Genomic DNA, 24517 nt, shown 5'->3' with positions numbered 1-24517 from the left:
TAAATTTTCAAATACTAACTCGACAATATAATATAAACATCGATTCAATATATAAAATACAACTCAAACAATTTTAAGATCAGATTTTATCATATCTTAGTCAACAAGTTAAATATTCAGCTCAGACAACTGTCGATTTTTAACTAAAAAATGATGAGTTTGAAACATATAAATAGTCGGAGGACTTAACAAAATAGCATCATATACTCGAAAGTCTATCTTATAATTTTTAATAATTAATAGACTCAACAAAAACATCACCCTATAATCAAAGGATCATTTATGTACTTTATCCTTTACATTTTTAGTCTTTAAATATGATTTCATCGAAATCTTTATTCCGTCTTTAAAACAGCAGAAGAAGAACATATAGAGGGAAGGAACATGGCGATCCAAGTCAAACCAACGCATTTGGCGTTTGTTCCTCACGCGCTTGCCGTTGTTGCTGCTGTTATGGTGTTGGTTTGGTGCATACACTTCAGAGGTGGATTAGCCTGGGAATCTTCCAACAAAAACCTCATCTTCAATGTAAGTCTTTCCTCTCTTTTTTCTCATGGAATTCTATAAAAAGAAAGAATTGTTTACTTTTGATGTGTTCTTATGAACTCGGTCACGGATCCCAGTAGAATTTTGTTTGGTTTCTGGGTCTCTTGGATTACTGGGTTTTGTTTGGTTGATCTTATTCATTCAACCCCAGTTTTCATATCAGTCGAAGTTCAATCATCTTTCAGTCTTTTAGCCATTAACAAATTATTCTTAGAATCTGAACTAAAGGAGTAGACTTTTCTGGGTTTTTCTGTTTAGCATATGGGATTAGACAAGTTGTTTGATTCCTTTGAGTTTCATACATGATCGATCTTCCCCTTTTTATCGTTTGTATCATCTTATGAAATTGGTTCTCTCTCAATCATGAACTAAGGTGCCCCTTATCTGCTGCAATTTTCTTGAATGGTGAAATCCAGCCTGTAAAGGTTGATCCTTTTAACTTATGTAAACTAAAATGTAGCCAACCCCATGGTCATTTTTCATCTCAAAAGTTGTTAAGTTTAAACCTTTAGAAATAGGCAAGATGAATCTGCTCCTTTAATCATCACCAAACAACTTGGAAGAGTTTTGCATATTCAATTTGTTTTACCTGCCCATGTGCTTCTCGTGAAAATGATCTGCCTACTCTTCTCTACATACCAACCCCGTTTCTTTCACCAACTTTAAGAAATATATTAATATACTACCACTTGCCGCGTGAAAATCAATCATGACGGGACCAGATGAATGGTTATCGGTTTGCACTTCATCGGATCATCGTTCACTTACCATTTAACCTTTCTGCAGATCCATCCTGTACTGATGTTGATTGGCTTCATTATCATTGGAGGTCAAGGTATATAATCCAACTCACCTATATAGTAAAGAAAGTAAAACATATTGTGCTTAATGCAAAAATGTAAAAAATGCAGCCATTATGAGCTACAAGTCATTGCCTTTGAGGAAGGAAGTAAAGAAAGTAATACATCTTGTGCTTCATGCAATTGCACTAACTCTGGGAATTATTGGAATCTACACGGCATTCAAGAATCACAACGAGAGTTCAATTCCCAATCTCTACAGCTTGCATTCTTGGCTTGGGATTGGGATCATTTCCCTATATGGCATCCAGGTACTACATAAACTATTTTGTTCATCATTCAGTTCCCTTTATGCCAATTCAACTGTAATTTTTGCAGTGGATATATGGCCTTCTTGTATTCTTCTACCCCGGAGGATCGATCGGATTAAGACGCGAATCGCTTCCTTGGCACGTACTGGTGGGGTTGTTTGTGTTCATCTTGGCAGTCACCAACGCCACGCTCGGGTTCCTGGAGAAGCTTACGTTCCTTGAGAACTCAGGCCTTGATAAATATGGTGCAGAAGCCTTCCTTGTAAACTTCACTGCTATTGTCACAATATTGTATGGAGCCTTGGTTATATTTACAGTTTCCTCCAAGGCTCCTCCAGAAGATGAGTTTAGCTATTCAGCTATATGATTTGGTGTTGTATTTGATTTGATTATGTGTTTCAATTTCTGGACATCAAAATGTAATCAATAATATTAAGTGGCAATTTATTATGGTTAATATTCTGGTTTGTCAGCTTGAGTTTAATTAATTATTAAATAAAGAGTTAATTTTGATATATTATTATTAAATAAATAGATAAAATAAAAGTTTCCAATTTGGGCCAACGCCATATGCTCTTATCAGCTTTCACGTGGACAAAAGCAATCTAGCTTATGTATCCACTATGATAGAAATGAAAATTTCATGTGGACAAATTTCTTCAAAAACTAAAATATACCTCTATTATGTTGACCAAAATGCAAAGATCCTAGAAGTGTAGCAGCTATCAGTGCAGTTTACCCTTTTTTTAGCAGTATTTATTCTCCTTTGAGGGGCATGTAGTTTACGCAGATTTGCTATTTGGTAAGGGATTGAGGTGTTCACTTCTCCAACATGTTGGACTAGCGTGCACTAAAAATGGGTAAATATAAGTTTTGGTACATAATTTTGACATTTATGTTTAATATATTACATATGTTTTTTTGGTAAATCAAGCACTTATATATATATTTTTAATTGAAAGTGAAAACAAAAAACACTAAGGATTTATCTCCAGCAAGGAGATCGATAGTAAAAAGGATACTTTATATTATATATTCAATTGTTATATTTATCTTAAAAAATTTATTACTTCAGCTAAAATTTGAAGTATAAACACCTGTATTTTTAAAATTAGGTAAATAATTATATATATAAGTATTAAAAACCTAATTATACCATAAAATGTAAATATCTAATTATAAAAAATAGATATCATATAAATAATAAATTAAATATCCAAAAGTTTTATGTGTAATCTATGTGAATAGTCCCTTTTGATTAGGGTATGATCGACTTTGGTCACCAATTTAAAAATTAAGAGTAAATAGTCACTCACATTATCAATCTGTCCGGTTTAAGACCCTCTACTATTAATTTTTGTTAACCCCTTTTTGTTTAAGTCCCTAACATGGCTAAAGGACTAAAATCGAATGGGAGTCAACGGTTGAGGGACTAAAATCGAATGGGAGTCAATGGCTAAGGGACTAAAATCGAATGGATCAATAATGTTAGAAACTAAAATCGAACGAATCGATAACGTTAGGGATCATTTCCCCTTAACTTTTAAATTAATGACCAAAATCGATTAGACCAGAAACATAGGGGACTATTAAAATAGTTTACCCAAGTTTTATTTACCTAGAGAAGATTGGCTAGTTTATGTGCCAAAGTTTAGGCCCACCAAGATTCCGTGCCAACCACGAAATCGTAAAAAAGAATCAATGAAAGAATCCGATGATATCAAATCTAAACCCTATCCCCACGTTTATCAAACTATTATATTTGGGTATGACCTAAATGATCTAAAGTGATTAAGGTACTATTATTGTTTTTAGAGATTTTGGATTCAAGCATAATTTATATAAGAGTGTTTGAGTATTTATCAATGTTTTTAAAATCGAACCGGACAGTGAACCGGTGAAGGTACTGGTTCACTGGTTCAATCGGGTTCAACCGCGGTTGAACCAGATTTTATATAAAATAATATTTTTTTTAATTTTACATAATATTCAAAACAACATTAATATATATGTAACACTTTTTTTAAGTTTACAATATTAAAAGGTATAAAAATATCACAAGTCATAACATATATGAATTAAAAACCATAAAATCAAGTTAAACAAAATGATTCAAATCAACTACAACATAATATTTAAGGTAAAACATATTAAATAATAAATATAATTATATAACTATAATTAAAAAAATAAAATTGGGGCTTAAAAAATCATAATAAATAATGTCATTTGGTTTAATTGTTTTAAAAAAACAATCTCACATGGCTAAGAAACATAGAAGAGCACCCCAAAAGTTTAAAGAGTAAAAATATGAGAACAAAACAATCTCACATGGCTAAGAAACATAGAAGAGCATCCCAACTTACTTCTATAAATAATAAATGTAATTTGACATTCAAAATCATGGAGCCTTTTGGTGAGCACAAAGCGAACTATTCTTTCGCTTCAATTGAGCTCAAATTTTAGGCTTCAATCGAACTTCTAAATTTTTTTTTTAGTTCGAGCCTTTTCGATTTCAAGTTTTAATATTATATTTCGAGTTCAAGTTGAACTTAATAATTTTTAGCTCGTGAGTTTTTGAGTCGAGTTGAGCTTACTTTTAAAGTTTTCGAGTTCGAGTCGAGCTCAGCAATACTCGAATTTGACTCGGCTCGTTGAACAAACGACGTCGTTTGGTTTAATTTTTTTTTAAAGAAAAAAGTGAACTGGCGGTTCAAACCAGTTTTGACAGTTTTTAGTCGGTTCACCCCGTTTTTACCGATTTTCAGCCGGTTCTTTACCGATTCTGTTCTCATCCGGTTTTGGGAGTTAACCGAACCGGACAGGCCACCGGTTCACGGTTCAACCGGTCAAACCAGACCAGCCGATCCGGTCTGATTTTAATAATATTGGTATTTATTGTCAAATAATTTAAATTTTTTAAATATATAGTATCTTATAATCACTTCGTACTAATAAAAAAACCTTTTAATACTTGATCTCATTGGATCAGGTCTTCAACATAAATTATTAATTAATTTTGCTTAAGAACAAAAGATACTTTTATTAATAGAAATCGTAAATAATAACTAAAAATCATAAACAATAATTAAGGCATAAATATGGTATAAATTATAGATCAGGATTAAATCAAGAAGACTTTGTTATTTTCCTTCTCAATGCAAATATATTGGTAAGTTGCTTTAATGCAAAACTAAGGTGTGTTACCTAACCCTTCAATAACCCTAATCCAAATTTATTTCTCATCCTTGTTTTATTGGATTATTGCGTAAAAATAATTGATAGTGTATACACACTTCACATATACAACTATTTAAATCTAAATACTTTAAAAAATAATATTTATTTTATTATTAAATTCACTCAATAAATTTAATATATATGTTTATTTAAACAAAAGTATAATATCCGGGGAAAATATAAAAAATAAGGATAAAAATATAACTTTTATGTAAAAAGGAAGGAGAAGAAGCAAACTTTCCATCATTGAGTGAAATGAAGAGAGAAAACCAGAGGAACCATTTTTGAAATGAGTTGTTTATTGTTGATAATTTAGTGAAGCAATTTGGGTTTAACACTCAAAGCTAGGCCATGTCGCTCTCAGCCAACGCACATAAACCACTTGTACCTACCACTCCAGATCATCTCTTCATTATATCATCCTTTTGCTTAATCTTTAAAACCTCCTCGTCTCTCTGTTTTCTCTTCTTGTTACCAAAAACAATAACACATGGCAGAGGAAGAAGAACCCAAGAAGGTCGATAACGTCACCCCCTCGGAGCAGCCGCCGCGTCTGCCGGATCCCGAACCGACTGAAGCACCCAAAGACGTTGCCGAGGAAAAATCCTTAATCGCACTTCCTCCCACTGAAGAAATAGAAAAGCCTGCTGATTACACAGAATCCGCCGCACTCGAGAGTATGTACCTTTTGTTTTTCTCCCCTTGTTTAGTTTATTTATTAATGTCGTCGTCGTTTTCCTCTTAATTTAAATTTTGGTTTTTTAGCAGAGGCGGCGGAACCAACTGAGGAGAAAAGCACGGAGAGTAGTGTGAATCGAGGTAATTTCTCAATATCTTACGTTTCTCAAGAGTCTTAAATAATTTGATTAATGGAAAACTTCCCCAGATGCTGTGCTCGCTAGGGTTGAGACAGAGAAGCGAATTTCACTGATCAAAGCTTGGGAAGAGAGTGAAAAAACCAAAGCTGAGAACAAGTATCAACTTTCTTCACCTGGGTTTTTCTTCTTCTTATACTTTTTAAACTGCTTTTAGTTTTGTTACTGAACTTTTGAGTTTATTCAAACTGTTGAACAGAGCTTACAAAAAGCTTTCTTCAATCGACGCATGGGAGAAAAGCAAGAAAGGTGCTCTTGAATCAGAGCTGAAAAGGATAGAGGTATTGGTTTCATAAAGAAATGAACTCGAAATGTAATTCGAAGCATATAAGATGTATGATAAACTTTAATACTTTATGCAGGAGAAAATAGAGAAACGGAGAGCCGAATATGTGGAGAAAATGAAAAACAAAGTTGCCTTGATCCACAAGGAAGCAGAAGAGAAGAAGGCAATCGTTGAAGCCAAGCGTGGGGAAGAACTTCTCAAGGCGGAGGAGACAGCCGCCAAGTACCGTACCACCGGAGCTACTCCGAAGAAGATCCTTGGTTGTTTTTAAGGGTAAAATGAATCCTTCAAAAGCTCTGGTGTAGAAGATAGGGTCTTTTGTGTGTTTTTCTTTTTTCTTTTTCGCTTTTAGGGTTAGTTTGGTTTAATATAGTGAAGCAACGGCCATTGTTCATTATTCTCTGTGTGTAAATAGATAGTGTTATACCATTTGGAAGAAATCACTTATTGAATTTGTAACAAACAAGTTTGATGTAATAATGTCGACTCGTGAAGATTATAGATTGAAGTACATTATTTATGTTTTATACTTGCAATACAGCCTCTTCTTTTCTTTTCTTTGTATGGTTTTAGCTTTTATGTACTTGCATGTAAAAGAATGAGAGAAGTCTGTATATTATAGTCTCTTAGGCTTATAGCAGTAAGTTTCTTCATCATCCCCTGCACTGCAGAAATAGATAGTTTCTTCATCATCCCCTGCACTGCAGAAATAGATGTCGTCTTGGTTGAAATACACAATTGTTTCCTTCCCTACTTATGCTTAAAGTTAAAGAAGGGAACAATCCCAATCGGAGGTCGACTTCTCGTCGGGGCCAACCTCGCATCATCCACCATGTAAAACGAAGTAAAAACCGGTGAGAGAGATCGAAAGATAGTCTCCTTCTTCAGCTTGCATGATGATTTATATATGAACTCTTGATGATATCATACCTAGACTTATAATGATTTATAATAATTTATAGATTGACATGATAAATAAATACGACTTTTAGATATTAAATTTGACTCTATCAAATCATGTCAAGAGATTATATTTAGCCGAAATATATAAAAGTTCAAAAACTTATGAAATTCATTATAGATATCCAAATAAAAAAGCCCAATATCATATACCTTCTTTTCCTTACCTACTTGAATCCAAACAGAGGATTACAATTTTTTTATTTATCAAAATACATTCCAATGACACGTTTCAAAACCTTAAAATATATTTTTATATTAATATTTGTATAATTAAAATAAAAAATAATTTATTTATAAACAATAATTAGAATGAGTAAGTTCAAACTAAAAAATATCCTAATTTAAGTTTGATCGTATAAATCAAACCAATCATTCCTCCAAAAAGGCAAAAATGATGCCAAAAACTGAACCATCATGAACCCTAGGTCCTTGGCCTAAGTTCCATAGATGATCAATCATATTCATACTTGTACTACTTCAAGAACCAGATTTTAATGACTTGTGGGTAAATTATTGTACCGCTAACAGTGCCTCCTTGGCCTAATGACTACTAACAAAGCTGAAGATAAGGCAAGGCAAAGTTTTGCTCTTTCCACTTGGCAAAATTCCAATGCTGCTGCATAATTTTCTCTACATTTTGTTTACAAAATATTAAAATTTTCCTTAGTAATATAGCTGGATACAAGTATAATTTGCTTGAAATTTGCCATGGAAAGATGTTCTTATATGTACATTACATCATTGTTCATATTGAAATCAGTATTGCATATGTAATCCCCATGTAGAGAACCAACAGATTCATGTTCTGAAACCTGGGGTTAGAGCATTTCATTTACTGATGCATTGCTCAGTATATCTTGAAGATCACCACCAAATGTTCCTGAATATGAACCAATGATTGAATCCGAGCTATGATTAAATCCGCCCGAGGTAGCCACTGGCTTATTTTCCGATAGCCACTCGGCAAATAAAAGCCTTGGCAGTGAGGTTCTCGGAGGCTCTTTACCGATGTCGAAATGCGGTGGAATAGCTTGATAAGTACATACTGATGATTTCTCTGTGTGATGGAAGGAATGAGGAACTTCGAATTCTTCAACCTTTGTGACTCTCTTCTTCAGATATGAATGCCAGTAGTTCTTGATCTCATTTTCAGTTCTTCCAGGCAAACATTGTGCAATTTGAGACCACCTAGAATCAATAAAAACATACGTCGTTACCGAAATCGCATCCGCAACTGCAATTTAAATATCTGCACTAGCCTTCATGCATTCTTACTTGTTGCCTAGGGAATGATGAAGTGTGAGGATTGTGTCCTCCTCTAATGGCGTAAACATCCCTCGTTTTAAGCCTGGCCTCAGGTAATTAATCCACCTTAATCTGCAGCTCTTCCCATTCCTCTGCAAACATGGAAAAGTGAATTCACAAGTTCATCAAGAGATGGAGGAGTTACATAACAAGGAGTGAAGAAGAGTAACGAAGTGACCTGCATTAATGGGGACAGTGGTCCAGCAAGCATGGCCATGTTTAAGGACATAGTTTCTGAGCTTTAGGTCTTCTTCAGGTGACCAGAAGCCTTTTCCTCTGCTTAGCTTTTGGCTTGCAAACCATGATCCAAGGAAACAAAGAGAGCCAGAAGAACAGAGGTTAAGGGAAAGAAGGAAGAGAAGAAGCAGTAAAAAGCGGTCCCCAAAAAGGTTTTAGAGGTATGAAGACAGATTAGTTGTAAGTTTAAACATTTTAAATTGAAAATAGATAGATAAATAAATAAATAATATTACAACTACCTCGTGAAGTTTATAATCGTAAACTTTCACTATAATTTTAAATATTTATTTAGTTTAATAAAATTAACCTCTTTTGTTTGCATCAATTTTTTTTTCTTTTTTTTAATTGGTTCAAAGGAAGAATAATTTTGTAAAATGGACATTCTCTTTAAAATTTTCGAATTCTAACAGTCACATCCATAATTTATATGCGTATTATCAAAAAATTGAGGAAATTCTAAAAAAATACTATTTAATAATCACCTTAAACTATTCAAAGAAAATATTGTATTCAATCTATATGTTAACTAAAGTAATTAGAGGTCATACATGTATAAAACTGTTCAAAACATCATCTTTTAGGTTTAAGTCTCGTTAATAGGTACTAAAGTCTCGAGATTCAAGTCAAAAATACCAAATATGTAATTTCAATCCGAAAAATACGAAAGATCTCCCGATGAATAATTTGTATATTTTATTTTATTTAGAACTATTATATTAAATATGAGAAAGGAATTCATATAGTGGTCGGGTAGTGAAATAGCGACCGTCACTTGGTGATAGAATTTGAGAGGTCAACTTAAAATTTTAAAAAATTTGAAGGTTTAAATAAACTTTTTTGAAGAATTAAATCTATATTTTTCCAAAAAGATTGGGATCTAACTATTTAAATTTTGGGAGGTTTAATAAGATTTTTTAAAAATTATGAGAGGGGTTTAATTAAGAATATTAAAAAAATTAAAGATTAATATAAATTTCTGAAATTTTTGGGAGGACATACTTAAATATTGAAAAAATTTAAAGATTTAAATTATAATTTTTCAAATATTTAGGAGGTCGTGCCCTCCACTAACCTTCATTGTGTTCCGCCACTATATATCGCTGTCATGACTGCATTCGAAACCACTATCACGAAAAATAACATTATGGAACAGAATCACACCAGTAGAGGTGAATCGTGGCTACAATTTAACAGATAACGATCAATCGCGACAATAACGGACTGTTATTCTTCTATTTTATTTTGAAAAAAAAAATCAACTTTTTTTATATAAAAAATCAACTACTTTAGAAAAAAAATTCACGAACGTGATAACCATAATATCTACAATAACATCCGTCATATCCGCAACAACAATAAACATAACACTACCCAAAAGGAGCGGCAATCACAATTTAAATCCCTTATACATGAAAACCATTCACATAAAACTCAGTAAAACCCCCAATCGCATGTTAAACCATTAACTACAACCCACACTGATTAGTTATGTCATAACCAAATTAAAGTAGGTGAGTCAATCAACTTATGAAACATAAGAAACGTAATAGTCTCGTCGAACCAAAACAAAAAGGCAATGCAGAAGGCTCTCGTCATATACCGTCAAAAAGGCGATGCAGAAGGCTCTCGTTATATACCGTCACGTACGGGACACGAGCAGAAAGATTCAGGATCATTGACAACCCATGCCAAAGTCATGTACTGATCATGTTGAACTGGAATCTAGAAAGCTGCTGAGGAATGGTTGATATGACTGGCATATCTCTATTCAACATTTAAAATGTCGTTATCCTCAAATTATAAATCAAGTTAAAAAAATGGATTGAAAAGTGGTAATACTCCTAACCTGCACATTATCATAGAGCTCAAACAGTGGGACAGCAAGAAGCTTCAAATTATTCGGTACTGCAAAGTACTCTTTCTCGGACAAGTGAACGAGGAAGAGCTTCTTGCACTCCTGCAACATTGATATTAAAGTAAGTTGAGAAAAGATGACATAGCTCATAAGTAGCCTCATGAAGCTGTACAGGATACCTTGGGTTTTGTGATGTGGGGAGGACAATAAGGATACATCATAGTCTCAAAGTTAGGCCTCCACCAGATGGCCACGGCCTCACCGATCTACAGCAAATAACAAGGAAGGAGTTCAGCATTAAAAGAATTTGTTTCCAAACTATATCAATTATCACTGCAATGTTCGAAGGCAAAGTGTGAGATAAACCTCTCCTCCTCACCCTAGTGACATAGTTTTTACAAATCTATACCTGCCAGTCCGGTACAAGAGCGGGTGAACTAGCTCCAAGCTTGCTGGTCAGCTTCCTCTTCAAACCCTCGATCTCTTTAAGTCAAAAAAGGAAAGAGCGTAGGCGTTACGACCAACATAGAGTTTCCACAAAAGCACATAAAAAAGGATGTATCAAGAGAAGATGACAGTATGATGTATGAGGAAAAAAGTAAAGAATAAGATGATACCATTTTCTCTAGGCTTCAGGCGTCCACCAGGAAGCTTGCAGAATGTATTCCCAATTTGCAGAAGAAGAATATGCGGATGATTATGTTCTTGGACCTGCATGGGAAAATAGAATAAGCAATTGAAAAACAAGCATCAAAATGGTCATCTTGAAATCCTAATTGCTGTAAATGAAGAATAATAATACTTATCCATAGGTTACAGGTAAAGGAGAAAGTAGCAAAAGTACAACATAAACTCATAATGGAAAAAAGAACGCTCATTCTTTAAGAAATTCTCACAGTCTAATAAAAATCATTTAAAAGTTTTATGCCTCTAAGAAGGAATCCATCATGTATTAGGATACAATTCCTCTTTTCTTGGAGCATAATCTCCCCTTTACATATGTAAAACATAGTTGTCAGTTTCTGCCAGGTCGACTAGTGTTCAAACATAAACACTTACACAAGATATAAACCTCTGTGATACAAAAACCTCCGATTCTATGATAAAAATAAATAAAAAATTGAGCTATAGGGCTTATATATTGACGACTGATGCTTAAGCATGAACCAAGCTCTGATACTGGAGCGGAATTAGTAAAAACAAAAAGTTAATATACAAGAACAAGCATTTTTCTTCTTTGCTAAAGGACTAATACACAGCCTTACAAATGAAAAAAGTAACCTAAAATTGAATAGTAAGAACTAGAGGCCTTACAACACATTTGAATGACCTTAATCTTCCTCAATTTATCATTTAACCAAATATTGAACAAGTAAACCTTTAGAAGTTTACATCTACAAGTATAGTAGTTCCAAACTCCTAGAGGTCATAATGTTAAAAGTTACGAACTCGCTTGTAACTTAAAAATTTAAAGGGTTTCCGATTTTCTATCAGAAGAATGATAAAAGCACCAAGTCCCCAGCAAAATGCATTATCATCCCATAATAAAGATGGATAATGTTATGAAAAAGATAAATACAACCGGACAAATATACATAAAACAGGCAACAGAGGAGCATCATATCAATAATTCATAATAAAAGCAATGAAACATGACTACAAACCAATGTATGGAGAAATCTAGGAGTGAAAATATTACCATAAATTTTCATAAAATATAACGAATCATAAACATTACAATGTAAAATCTAACAGAGTATTTCAATGACATGATAGCAAATCAGAAGCATATTAACAAACCAGTAAAATCACTTCAACGCTTGTCCTCATACCCTCTTTCATATAACAGCAACTCGCAATAGAAAAATAAGTAATTACAAATTTGAGCTAGAATACAGTTTCAACATGCCAGTGTTCACAATATACATTCATAATTATTCCTTCAATGGGAACTTTTAGTTTACAGCCAGGATTTGCCTTATTGAGTTTTGCTTTGGGGTCTTTTTTCCCCTGAAAAATGCTTTGGGGTCTTGGAAATGGATAAAAAGGGGGATATTTATCAGTAATTTCGCTTTGATTTATAAATTCCACAGTTCCAAATGAATCTCCTTTTGATCAAACCTTTGAGATCAAAACAACAAACTTTAGCTTGGCAATAGGGGGGAACCGAAAGGGTAATCGGAGGTTCGTTTCGGGTTTTAAAAAATCCTACAAAATAAGTAATTGAAATAAGGAGGAGGTGATAAAATTACTTGACTTTCATGCGAGCAAGGCGATCGGCGACGGAGGTGTCCTCCATCTAGGGCTCTTTGGTGCCAAATGTGTAGCTGGAGAGTGGATACGTGTTGACCACCGGTGATGTTACCATCTCTCTTCTCTCCCAGGATTCTCCAAAATCCTACAACTTTATCTAAACCTCTCTCTTTCCGGCCGCAAAATGGATTCTTTAATAATATTGGGAGGGAGACACAGGCAATGCACAAATAGGCTATTTATATATTTTAAGTGCTATAATCACCTTTATTTTGTTACAAACCATTTATATAGAGAGAAAATCGCCTTAGTGACCAAAAAAAAGTTATAATATACGATTTTAATCAATTTTTTTTGGATTTGCCAAAATGACCAACAAAATCGCAACGCGAAATAAAAATCGCAACGCGATCCCCAGAATCGCAAATCAGTTTCCAAAATCGCAACGCGATTCTTGAAAATCGCAATGCGATAGTACAAATTCGCATTGCGATTTTCCAAAATCGCAACGCGAATATGAAAATCGCAACGCGAACACATAAATCGCAACTCGTATCCGTAAATCGCAACGTGTATCCGTAAATCGCAACGCGTATGGGTAAATCGCAATGCGTATCCGTATATCGCAACGCGTATCCGTAAATCGCAACGATAATACATAAAATCGCAACGCGTATCCGTAAATCGCAACGCGATATTTAAAGCGCCATTATAATCGCTACGCGTATTTTATTTTCAAATTACAAAAACGAATATTAAGACAAAATCCCGTAATCGCAACTCATAACCTAAAACCTAAAATCACAACTCAGTCCCATCTCCATCTCTCACTCTCTACGGCGAAGAAATCTGTCCCCATCTCCGAAGATTTCCGTCCCCATCTCCGGCGAAATCCCTCACAACCATTCACGGTCAGAAATCCCTCACAATATTCAGAAATGGAAAATCAACCTCCGAGGGTTAGTTTTTTTAATTATTTTTATTTTGAAATGTTTGCATTATTGTAGGTTTTTCATATTGAAACTGATGATAAGTTTACTGGTCATTTCAATAATAGATTAACCATTTCACTTAGATTTCATTTCGCGTTACGATTCTGTCGTTGCGATTTTCATTTCGCGTTGCTATTCTCTCGTTGCGATTTTCAAGTTAGTATTTGTCTTTGTCTTTGTTCTGTCTTTTGGTTGAAGTAATGCAATCCATTCAAGTTTCAATTTGCAGAAGAGTCGCAACGAGATAAATGAAAATCGTAACGAGAGAATGACTGTCGCAACGAGAGAAATGAAAATCGCAACGAGAGAATCGCAACGCGATATGAAAATCGCAACGAGAGAATCGCAACGCGAAACCAAAATCGCATTGCGATTTTCATTTCGCGTTGCGATTCTCTCGTTGCGATTTTCATTTCGCGTTGCGATTCTCTCGTTGCGATTGTCATTTCGCGTTGCGATTCTCTCGTTGCGATTTTCATTTCAACCAAAAGACAAAACAGTGTTGCAAATTTTAGTTTCAAGAATAAACTACTACTTTTTATGTTTATTGTTTTTGGTATATCTTCACAGTGTAGTTTTTGGTATATCTAACTTGGTATGTTTATTGTTTTTGTAGAAATTTTTTTCGGCTCAATTGACCTTGAGAAATAAAGTCAGCCTGGCCACTACAATTGCTTCGAAGCTTTCACCTGCTCAAAGACAATTGTTTGAGGAAACCTGCTTCGGGCCATGGCTGAGAGTACAGCATCCGGGTGGAGATGCTAATTTGACCCATTTGTGGCTTCAGACCATGACATCAAATCTACCGACAGTATACAACGTGGTGAGGAAGAGATATGGTTTCATTTTCCACCAGCGTATACTTGTTTTGGGCGGAAGGAGTTCTGCTTAATCACTGGTCTACGATTCGAACACGATGATGTAGGCCGGTACACTCGTCATATCGCCCGCCCATCATGGTTATCCCGGGTTTTTCCGGATGAGTCAATGGAGAAGCCGAACCTACATGTCGACGACCTGAAGAAATTGTTTAATAAGAAAGCTGGTTTCACTCGGATTGATGACGTCGATGTTGTCCGAGTATGCCTTCTACTACTTGTGTATGCCGGCTTTTTAGGCAGAAAGGCCAGACAACCTATTCATCGGGAGCTAATAATATTGGTAGAGGACCTGAATGCATGGAATCTGTTTCCGTGGGGTTCGTATATATGGAAAGCTACCTGGACTAAGTTGTCGTCTGCCTTTGATGACCACAAAAGTTTGCGGGGCGATGGGTCCAAATACACTTTGTCAGGCTTTGTTTGGGCCTTTAAGGTAAGAATTTCTATATAATGTTTCTAAAATTATAATTAATTATTTAACAATTACTAATTTTGTTATTATATTGTTTGTAGATTTGGATATTCGAGGCTTTCCCCAGCATGCGTACATATGCAATAAAAACGTCAAATGATATTCCCAGGGCTATTTCCTGGAAGAGGAAAACTCTGTTGGATTGGGAAGACTTAATACCATATGCGACAATAAATAATGTAAGTTAACACAAATACTTTTATATAATATATAAACAAGTTATTAATAGTAGACGTTTAACTTTGTTTGAGTTTTTATATTTTAGGAGGCCAACATTCCATTACAAAGACTGACACCCACGGAGGAAGAGCTTGCCACTGATTGGTGGCAAGCTAGTCAGAGTTTTTTTGATGGCACGGATGATGAGCAGCATCCACTTCCTCCAATTCGAGAGCCATCACCTCACCTAGAGCCATCACCCGATCGACCCGACTATACACCTCTAGAACGAGAGCCATCACCTATCCCGTCACATCATCGAGCCTCTTCTCCACCATCACCTCATGATAGGCGACCGGCAAAGATGCCACGACTCCTATCTCCCTGTTCTCCACCTCCACCTCAACGGGATGAGTCAAGGGAGTTACGTGATGAGGTCAATGCCTTGCGTGAGGAGATCGGTACTCTACGCGATAACGATGGTGCATGGCGTGTGGAGGTGTCAACTTTACGTGGTGAGGTTGCCGCTCTACGTGAGATGATAGTATCGTTGCAGAATGAGGTTCATACTCTACGCAACGAGGTAAGTTTAAGATTTTCCATATTTAACTTAATGATAAATTTACTCGTAATTTCACTTAGATTAGCCATTTCACTTAGATTGCTTAGTAAATTTGTTTGGTTGCTGCCAATTCTGCTAAACTGTGTATTCTTTAACACTGTGAAATAGTATTTGTCTTTGTTTTGTCTTTTGGTTGAAAGTAAATTTGTTCGGTTGCTGCCAATTCTGCTAAACTGTGTATTCTTTAACACTGTGAAATAGTATTTGTCTTTGTTTTGTCTTTTGGTTGAAAGTAAATTTGTTCGGTTGCTGCCAATTCTGCTAAACTGTGTATTCTTTAACACTGTGAAATAGTATTTGTCTTTGTTTTGTCTTTTGGTTGAAAGTAAATTTGTTCGGTTGCTGCCAATTCTGCTAAACTGTGTATTCTTTAACACTGTGAAATAGTATTTGTCTTTGTTTTGTCTTTTGGTTGAAAGTAAATTTGTTCGGTTGCTGCCAATTCTGCTAAACTGTGTATTCTTTAACACTGTGAAATAGTATTTGTCTTTGTTTTGTCTTTTGGTTGAAGTAATGCAATCCATTCAAGTTTCAATTTGCAGAAGAAGAAATAGTTTACTTTCGCAACACGAAACTTAAAATCGCAACGCGAAACCAAAATCGCAACGCGAAATAAAAATCGCAACGACAGAATCGCAACGCGAAACCAAAATCGCAACGACAAGATCACAACGCGAAACCAAAATCGCATTGCGATTTTCATTTCGCGTTGCGATTCTTTCGTTGCGATTTTCATTTCGCATTGCGATTCTGTCGTTGCGATTTTCATTTCGCGTTGCGATTTTGGTTTCGCGTTGCGATTTTAAGTTTCGTGTTGCGAAAGTAAACTATTTATTCTTCTGCAAATTGAAACTTGAATGGATTGCATTACTTCAACCAATAGACAAAACAAAGACAAATACTAACTTCAGGGTATTAGTTTGAAACATATTTTTCTTTGTTATCTGATGCATTTTGTGAACTATGATAGAATAATGACTTGGGTTAATACAATGCAAGTTTGAAACATATTTGTCTTTGTTTTCACTGTTTAAATATCATGTCTGTTTATTTACTGATTTTTGTATTTAATTATTTAGCGGCCCGATAGAGTGGATGCTTTACGTCGGGTTATGCTTGCACGACGGAGTTCACGCATCAGACAGCGTGCACGTGCTATTAAGTCTCCGTACACCCCAATAGTGCGAAGACACCGCAAGAAGAAGCCCGACTCGCCTGTCATCCCTCAAGAGTCCACTCCTATCGTTGAAGAGGCCCCCCCTATCATTCCTCGAGAGTCCCCTCCCACCGTTCAAGAGGCCACTGTCATCATTGAAGAGGTCCCTCCCACCATTCAAGAGCCCGATTCACATGGCGTCATATGTAGGCTTCTTGAGAAACCCTCTGACGTGCCGGACATGATGGATTCAAGTTGGCTCTCGTATGAGTTACCGGCCAGTACCATACCGGTATCTGAAGAGGAGAGGGAACAACTACCGGACACAATTCTGGATAACACCCTTTGGGCTAAGACCGCTGTTGATTTTTATCTACATGAGCAGAGCCAGGGGTGTTTCACTGACATATGCAAGCTCACCGATGATATCTATTTGTTGCTTGATCGGTCTTGGTGGGGCGTATTATTAGGGGTCGAAGACAATGGCTATTTCGATGGGGGGGGTAAGTCTTATATTTTTCTTATATTTCAATTTGATTAATTTTTTTTTTAAATTTATGTAAGTCACTAATATATGTCTTTTTTTGTAAAACAGCATATCGATGCGTGGGTGACACGTCTTCTAATAATAAGAAAACTTAAGAAAAATAAAAATATACGATATACAATTATGCCGACGTCTTTTCACGCCGTTCACTTGAAGAATGCACGAGATGAATCATTTGATTTGGGCAATGGACAAGCTAAACTTTATCCTGCATGGTGGGAGGTCGATAAGGTTAGTATTTATTTTAGATTGAGTTTAAAGGTTTTATGAAATAAGTGCGCAAATGAATGAATTATTACTTATGATTGCAGGTGTTTATCCCTGTTTTGGAACGTAAACATTGGATTCTCGTCGAGCTTCAGCTCCCATCCCTTAAGACAATAGTGTATGACAGCATGATAAATTACATATCATTGGCTGATTTAAGAGATGTTATTAAGGGATGGAGCTCTCATTTGGCTAAATTCTTGGATGCGATCAATTATTGGACTCGTTCTGGAAACAAGAAGCCAAAGAAGCTCAATATTACAGTTATTAGAGACGAGACCGCGCCACAACAAACGAGCGGAGCCAGAGGAGATTGTGGTCCTCTCGTATGCTTGGCGTTGGAGCGTTTGATGACGGGAAGCATCAAGTATCTACCTCCCACCGATAGAGATAGAGCTGCAGTAGGCTTGTGGTTTCGGCATTATATGGCTAAATCGATATATATGAGACGCTGCCTACCTGCATCCGCGTTATAAAAATGTCCATAAACAATTGGTAAGTTTATATACTTTTGGTTTGAAAATGTTTGGTTAAGTACCTAGAATTCAATAATTTGCTGTTTGTAGGTTTTAGATGTGTAGAAAGTGTTGTTTGAGCAAATGTTTGGTTTCTGCAGGTTAATCTCAGAAGTGAACTGCGTGAAAATGATGTATGGCTGCAAAAGTTGATTCAATAGTTTAATTGATTGTTTTTTGATTGTTTAATTGATTTGTAAAAGTTGATTCAATAATAGATGATCGGAAATAAGAATTATTGCTTATTTTTTGATTGTTTAATTGATTTGTAAAAGATGATTTGTAAAAGTTGATTTGTGTAATTGATGCGAACATAATTCTTATTTGTGCTTGTTTAATTGATTGAAATGTAATGGTTGATTTTGTTGATTTCAATCTGCATTTTGTTGAAGGCAAAAATGACTATCGCAATGCGAAATGAAAATCGCAATGCGAAATGAAAATCGCAACGAGAGAATCGCAATGCGTTTATAATTTCGCATTGCGATTCTCTCGTTGCGATTTTCATTTCGCATTGCGATTTTCATTTCGCATTGCGATTCTCTCTTTGCGATTTTCATTTCGCATTGCGATTTTCATTTCGCATTGCGATTCTCTCGTTGCGATTTTCATTTCGCATTGCGATTTTCATTTCGCATTGCGATTCTCTCGTTGCGATTTTCATTTCGCATTGCGATTTTCATTTCGCATTGCGATTCTCTCGTTGCGATTTTCATTTCCGCATTGCGATTTTCATGTTGTGATTTTCATTTCGCGTTGCGATTGTAATTTCCGTGTTGCGATAGTCAAATGCATGCCTAATAGTGATAACAACTGAATAACAAGAGTTGGTTAAGTCAAAATGGTTGGCCTGAGTCATTAATTCAACTGAAAATGTTAAAAGTTCACACATAAAATCCACATAATACAACGTTTGCATTTAAAAATCACCTAAGTTAACAGTCCCAAAAGGTGAAGCCAATTGTGATTGGGATTTTAAAGATGATTGCCTTTTGCTTGACACCATATGAGCTTTGGATTTTGATGAGGATCCATATTTTGGTAGAGGAAAAGATGATTTTGATGGCACTGGTGATCCACATGTCAACCTTGTATGACCACTTTCCTTGCACCGACTACATGTCGATTTCTTCTTCTCTTCACCCTTAGACGGTATACGATCGTGACTTTTTGGTCGGCCAGGTAGCCTTCTGTCCATGGCTGGTGGCAAAACTGTTTGTAAGTCATCTGGTATGTCCCACTCAGAAGGATGTGGAATAGGGTAGACAATCTCGGCATAAGTCTGTCGATAAACTTCTGTAGTGTAGCAATCCATAGCGTATGCGCTTGAATCATCTTGGTTTAAATGAAGAGCAACTTTTATAACATGGCCACACGGATAACCAGATATTTGCCATTTCATACAACTACACGTCTTTGCATTTAGATCGACTAGCCCATTTAAGTTATTATCCAGTACTTGAAACAAAGTGTTTGAACATGGTTCAACTCTCCATGACGTTGACTTCACAACACGTTTCGTTATCTTTTTTTCAGTCCATGGTGTAACACGATGTTCCAATGTTCCTGTAAATTTAAATAAACAATACTTAGTAAAATATATAAATATGATAAGTTACGAATTCAAAGAAATAATACCTGCATGGTTTCTTTTCTTGTAGTACCACTGTTGAATAGAGGCTCGAAAAAACTCCATTAACATAGTAATGGGTAATTTCCGGGAATGACGACTTAGAGCGTTGATTGATTCTGCACTATTAGACGTCATGAAACCATATCTTTCTCCAAGTTGATGTACTCTTGACCATCTTTCAAACCCGACATCTTCTAGTGTTTGAGCACACTGAGGCAAAACACGTCTTAAACAATTTATATGCTTATTGAAATCCACTTCCCGATAAGCTTTTACAGCCTTCCAGTATGTCCATTTGTGCTTTTTTATACCAGCAGACCTTGATTTTAGATTTCTATACAAATGAACACCACAAAGTCCATGAAAAGCATCTGGGAAACACCTTCTAACAGCGTTGTCAATTGAGTTTGCCCTATCGGATATGATTGTCAGATTGCTAATAGGACCTATGCAATCCCTAAGATGCCCCATAAACCATGTCCATGAATCAGAGGTTTCAGATTTGCCAACCCCGTAAGCTATTGGCAATATCCCATTGTTAGCATCCATGGCTACTGCTAATAAGTTTACTCCAAGGTATCGACCTTTCAAATGTGCTCCGTCAACTATAATAACTGGGCGCATGCAAGTAATAAACGAACGAATCTACAAAATAATATACACAAGAAATATAATCATTTAAATGTGAAATGCATGTAACTAACAAAAATGAGTCAACAAAATTATATTGATTTACTAACCGTAGCACCAATGGCGATAAACAGCAACTCAAAGCGTCCATCTCTATCTGTTTTGATATGAGTTACCGACCCAGGATTTTTCAGCTTTAAATTGTGACAATAAGCCGGCAGTTGGGCAAACGATGCTTCTGGCGACCCCCTCAACAATTCCAAGGCATAACATTTGGCTCTCCAAGCTTGAGAATATGATATACTAATCTTGAACCGAGCATTCATGTCAGTCATAATTTCATGTCCCCGATATACCCTGCCATTCAAAACATTAACTCAGCCAGAAAACCACCCAACACCTTTTTGTTTGCATGTCTATGGTGAGGAAAAACTTGGGTTCTTGAACATGTATGTTTATCAATAAAAGTCCTAACTTGAAACATTTTGCAATCTTTTATTCTCTTTGCAATCATACGCCACGTACAGTTTTTGTCAATCATACACCTTGTTTCGAAACGATCTTTGCTTGATTTGTTAACTTTTAGTTGATAGCCATCTTCCACACATTTCGTATACAAAGCTATCTTCAAGTCTTCCTTTGTATCAAAACAATCATCTTTCTTGATACGAATAACTTTTGTGTAACAATCAACTGCTTTCTTTACCAACTCTTCTTCCGGTATCTGAAGTAATTCTGGCATATTCCAGTTATACGCCCGTGGCATTTTCTTTTCTTCGGGGACTTTTTCTTCTTCTTTTTCTTCTTCAGGATTATATGAATTACAGAATGGATGTTCAACATGTTCATTCACAGTCGTAACTTCCTCCTCATTATCATCAACAATATCTTCTTCGGCAACGACTGTTTCATCATCAAAATTCGGGTATTGACCAATATCAAAATCATTACACGCAGGGTCTGTTTCTTCTTCTGAAACATCATCAAAATCCGTGTACTGACCAATATCAAAGTCTGGATATTGACCAAGACCAAATTTCGAATACTGACTAGTACTCACAATTTTTTCTGTTGGCTCATCATCGTCTAACTGGTCAATACGAAAACCGGAATTTGGTGCTGAAAGTTGATTGGGATTTGGATTAGAGAAAGGTTGTGGGTTTTGAGAAAAACTTAGTTGATTACTACCCGCTACTGACCCAACAATACTACTTCTAGGTTCAACAACATACAATGTAACATCATCTTGTGAAACCCTAATGTAAGCAATGAATCGTTCAACATCTTCATTGTCGGTTAACAAATAAACTTTACCATTTCTCTGATAAGTTAGCCTAAATCCACTTAGGGGCTCTAAATTCAATTTATTTGAAACACGTAGCATTAGAGTTTCATAAGTTAACTTTTGTAAAGACAATTTTAGTTGAAGATTCATGGGTAAAGGCATATATTGTAAAACACCATGAACATTATCCCATGACCCTCCAAAACACAAATCTATCCAAACATGATCAACATTAGATGATTTCATGGTTGTAAATTAATTTACTAAACAGACGAGCTGCGAAACTAAAATCTGTTGCCGGATTGGGAAGGATGTCGTTGGATATAGGAACGGATGTCGCCGGAGAGAGTGATAGATGGAGATGGAATGAGTTGCGATTTAGGGATTTAGTTTATGATTTCAGTGTTATATACCCAAAATTTCAGTGTTGTGATTTACAGATTCTCGTTGCGATTTACGGATTATCGTTGCGATTTACAGATTCTCGTTGCGATTTACGGATTATCGTTGCGATTTACGGATACGCGTTGCGATATACGGATACGCATTGCGATTTACCCATACGCGTTGCGATTTACGGATACACGTTGCGATTTACGGATACGAGTTGCGATTTATGTGTTCGCGTTGCGATTTTCATATTCGCGTTGCGATTTTGGAAAATCACAATGCGAATTTGTACTATCGCATTGCGATTTTCAAGAATCGCGTTGCGATTTTGGAAACTGATTTGCGATTCTGGGGATCGCGTTGCGATTTTTATTTCGCGTTGCGATTTTGTTGGTCATTTTGGCAAATCCAAAAAAAGTTGGTTAAAATCGTATATTATAACTTTTTTTTGGTCACTGAGGCGATTTTCTCTTATATAAATGACTTTATATTTGTATAACTTAAATTTTGTCGACTAAATCTATGATATAACAGTACAAAATATTAATTTTTAAATTTAATTTCGATCATGCAGATTGTTCATTTTAACAGAAGATGGATTGTCAAATTACTTAATACTGTATTCGGTTAATGGTCTGGTGCAACACTAGATGAGCCTATTGCCCCAGAAAAAAGGGCGAAATCTACCCATTCCAGTGTTGTGTATATGAAATCCATTGAATAATCACAATAGTAAAAGAGAATATTGTTCGATTTAAAGAATATGAATTCGAACAACTGATTAGTATCTTGACGCACCCAGTCAAGTATTAGTTTTTCCTTTTTTTACTATATTAGCATTTGGCAACATACTTGTTCGTTTTCCTGCTTCCATTTTCATTTTAATAAGGAATTCCTAGTTGTGCTTTGCATCTAACAATTCATTTTTGGGGTACCAGTAGGCGTGTAAGATGGAATGAGGAAAAGCTTGAGGAAATTGAATCAAATAAAGCTGTAAGGCAGAAAATAAGTGAACCCAAGACGCCGCACCACCCTATGATTGATGATGGTGGTATACTCATCTAACAAGCCTGATAATTGAATTGCATTTCTCACCATAAAATCTGATCTTGGTTTGTAGTGTCTTCTCCTGTAGGACATAGTTTCAATGATGCAAATGAATTAAGCTCTACTTTGAAGGATGTGGCTTCCCCAGTAGAAAAACAACAGGGTGCATAGGTGGCTGGACATCGTCTGCCGATGAAGCTGTTGCTATGGATTACGAAGAAGGTTATCTTCCTTTAACTGAGCCGTCCTTTTTCGGTGCTTTGATGTTTCTAATTTCAAATTTTATAAATTCGTCTCTTAACATAAAATTTTACATCAATCCGTTTATGATGCTCACAGTGTTTTAGGTCATCACTAGTTTACAATTTATCATCTTGTCGCGATCTTTGGTTGATGTATTTCGTTTTTTTTTTATAAAATTCTTCAACAGATAGGAGTAGTAAGAGTTTTGAGGAGCAACGAAAAGCGCACTATGATGAGTATTTCAAGATAAAGGAACTGAGACGCAAGGGCTCTTTCCTTGAGGAAGAAGACAATGGTGTGGAGGTTGATTCATGTTCATCTTTAAGCACGAAGGATGGTACTGCTACTTACCCGTTAAAGGCTTCTGCACGGCTAGCTAATGCATGCAAGAAATCCACCGACCAGCCCGAGAACTAAAGTAGGAGCAATATAAGCAAGGTTTTGATGTATGCTATAGCAGTTAAATACGGTCCACTATCTTCTGTGAATTATTAACATAAACTGGTAGTAAACTTTTAAGGTTTCCTTTATCAGTGTCTTTGAAAATCATTTTTAAAGTCAAAAACAACTAATCATAAATTTTGGAGAAGAAAAATATTTTGTTTAAAGTAGGAGCAATGGCCAGTAAACTTCAATTCTGAAACCCCATACTGTCGTCAGCTACATGTCACGTGGTGGTACTTGCTCCTTTGTTTTATTTGCTAGCAACAACATGTCAAATCAAGTTATTCCCACCTTGCTTACGTGCATAGTTGTGGGATCCACTACTTATAACATAGGGGTAAAATATACAAATAATCCTCCGATTCTAGAATACTATTTTTGAGTTCCACAACTATTAAAATTTACAAAATGATTCCTTAACTATAGAGAGTTACTTTGTTAAGTCTCCTACTATTAAAAGTTACAAACAATCACCCAACTATTCATATATTTCAAACTCATCATTTTCTGTTAAAAATTTGACATGCGTTTGAGTTGGACGTTAACCTGCTAACTAAGAT

General features: G+C 35.6%; 4 protein-coding genes and 1 pseudogene across 5 annotated transcripts; 3 read left to right on the top strand and 2 right to left on the bottom strand.

Annotated features, from left to right (window-relative positions):
* The first annotated feature begins 326 nt into the window (after positions 1-326).
* Positions 327-2129, top strand: LOC120204629 (transmembrane ascorbate ferrireductase 1-like). The gene is made up of 4 exons (XM_039204697.1): positions 327-528; positions 1333-1381; positions 1458-1657; positions 1725-2129. Exons 1-4 carry the CDS (start codon positions 385-387, stop codon positions 2022-2024), a joined length of 693 nt encoding a protein of 230 aa, XP_039060628.1. The 5' UTR covers positions 327-384; the 3' UTR covers positions 2025-2129.
* Positions 2130-5306: 3177 nt separating this feature from the next.
* On the top strand, positions 5307-6585 carry LOC120204529 (remorin-like). 2 transcript variants are annotated; one of them, XM_039204585.1, is made up of 5 exons: positions 5307-5574; positions 5666-5716; positions 5784-5871; positions 5972-6053; positions 6135-6585. In XM_039204585.1, exons 1-5 carry the CDS (start codon positions 5388-5390, stop codon positions 6327-6329), a joined length of 603 nt encoding a protein of 200 aa, XP_039060516.1. In that variant the 5' UTR covers positions 5307-5387; the 3' UTR covers positions 6330-6585. The 2 variants fall into 2 exon arrangements, with proteins under 2 accessions (XP_039060516.1, XP_039060515.1); XM_039204584.1 differs by having other exon boundaries at positions 5663-5716.
* A 1253-nt stretch (positions 6586-7838) lies between these two features.
* Positions 7839-9908, bottom strand: LOC120204662 (transcription factor LAF1-like). The gene is made up of 4 exons (XM_039204718.1): positions 9874-9908; positions 8497-8617; positions 8297-8418; positions 7839-8209 (listed from the first exon to the last, which is right to left on the bottom strand). The coding sequence occupies exons 1-4, from the start codon at positions 9906-9908 to the stop codon at positions 7840-7842; spliced, it is 648 nt and encodes a 215-aa protein (XP_039060649.1). The 3' UTR covers position 7839.
* Positions 9909-10173: 265 nt separating this feature from the next.
* On the bottom strand, positions 10174-12820 carry LOC120204528 (pre-mRNA cleavage factor Im 25 kDa subunit 2-like). The gene is made up of 7 exons (XM_039204583.1): positions 12674-12820; positions 12222-12267; positions 11039-11132; positions 10831-10904; positions 10601-10687; positions 10413-10523; positions 10174-10330 (listed from the first exon to the last, which is right to left on the bottom strand). The coding sequence occupies exons 1-7, from the start codon at positions 12718-12720 to the stop codon at positions 10289-10291; spliced, it is 501 nt and encodes a 166-aa protein (XP_039060514.1). The 5' UTR covers positions 12721-12820; the 3' UTR covers positions 10174-10288.
* Positions 12821-14637: 1817 nt separating this feature from the next.
* On the top strand, positions 14638-23930 carry LOC120204661 (annotated as a pseudogene).
* Positions 23931-24517: the final 587 nt, after the last annotated feature.

The sequence above is a fragment of the Hibiscus syriacus genome, unplaced genomic scaffold, assembly GCF_006381635.1.
Source record: "Hibiscus syriacus cultivar Baekdansim isolate YM2019G1 unplaced genomic scaffold, ASM638163v2 tig00011079_pilon, whole genome shotgun sequence".
Lineage (NCBI taxonomy): Eukaryota > Viridiplantae > Streptophyta > Magnoliopsida > Malvales > Malvaceae > Hibiscus > Hibiscus syriacus.
The sequence above is the reverse complement of the archived record's forward strand: the minus strand, read 5'-3'. Positions and strand labels throughout refer to the sequence as shown.

Coding starts and splice junctions, on each gene's coding strand:
- LOC120204629 (XM_039204697.1), top strand. CDS start 385: ATGGCGATCCAAGTCAAACCAACGCATTTGGCGTTTGTTCCTCACGCG. Junction 529..1,332: donor ACAAAAACCTCATCTTCAAT/GTAAGTCTTTCC, acceptor ACCTTTCTGCAG/ATCCATCCTGTACTGATGTT. Junction 1,658..1,724: donor TTTCCCTATATGGCATCCAG/GTACTACATAAA, acceptor TAATTTTTGCAG/TGGATATATGGCCTTCTTGT.
- LOC120204529 (XM_039204584.1), top strand. CDS start 5,388: ATGGCAGAGGAAGAAGAACCCAAGAAGGTCGATAACGTCACCCCCTCG. Junction 5,575..5,662: donor AGAATCCGCCGCACTCGAGA/GTATGTACCTTT, acceptor TTGGTTTTTTAG/CAGAGGCGGCGGAACCAACT. Junction 6,054..6,134: donor CAGAGCTGAAAAGGATAGAG/GTATTGGTTTCA, acceptor TACTTTATGCAG/GAGAAAATAGAGAAACGGAG.
- LOC120204662 (XM_039204718.1), bottom strand. CDS start 9,908: ATGACGGATGTTATTGTAGATATTATGGTTATCAC. Junction 8,618..9,873: donor GTAGATATTATGGTTATCAC/GTTCGTGAATTT, acceptor ATGGTTTGCAAG/CCAAAAGCTAAGCAGAGGAA. Junction 8,210..8,296: donor CATCATTCCCTAGGCAACAA/GTAAGAATGCAT, acceptor TATTGATTCTAG/GTGGTCTCAAATTGCACAAT.
- LOC120204528 (XM_039204583.1), bottom strand. CDS start 12,720: ATGGAGGACACCTCCGTCGCCGATCGCCTTGCTCGCATGAAAGTCAA. Junction 12,268..12,673: donor CTTGCTCGCATGAAAGTCAA/GTAATTTTATCA, acceptor TGCGAGTTGCTG/TTATATGAAAGAGGGTATGA. Junction 10,524..10,600: donor CCCACATCACAAAACCCAAG/GTATCCTGTACA, acceptor TCAATGTTGCAG/GAGTGCAAGAAGCTCTTCCT.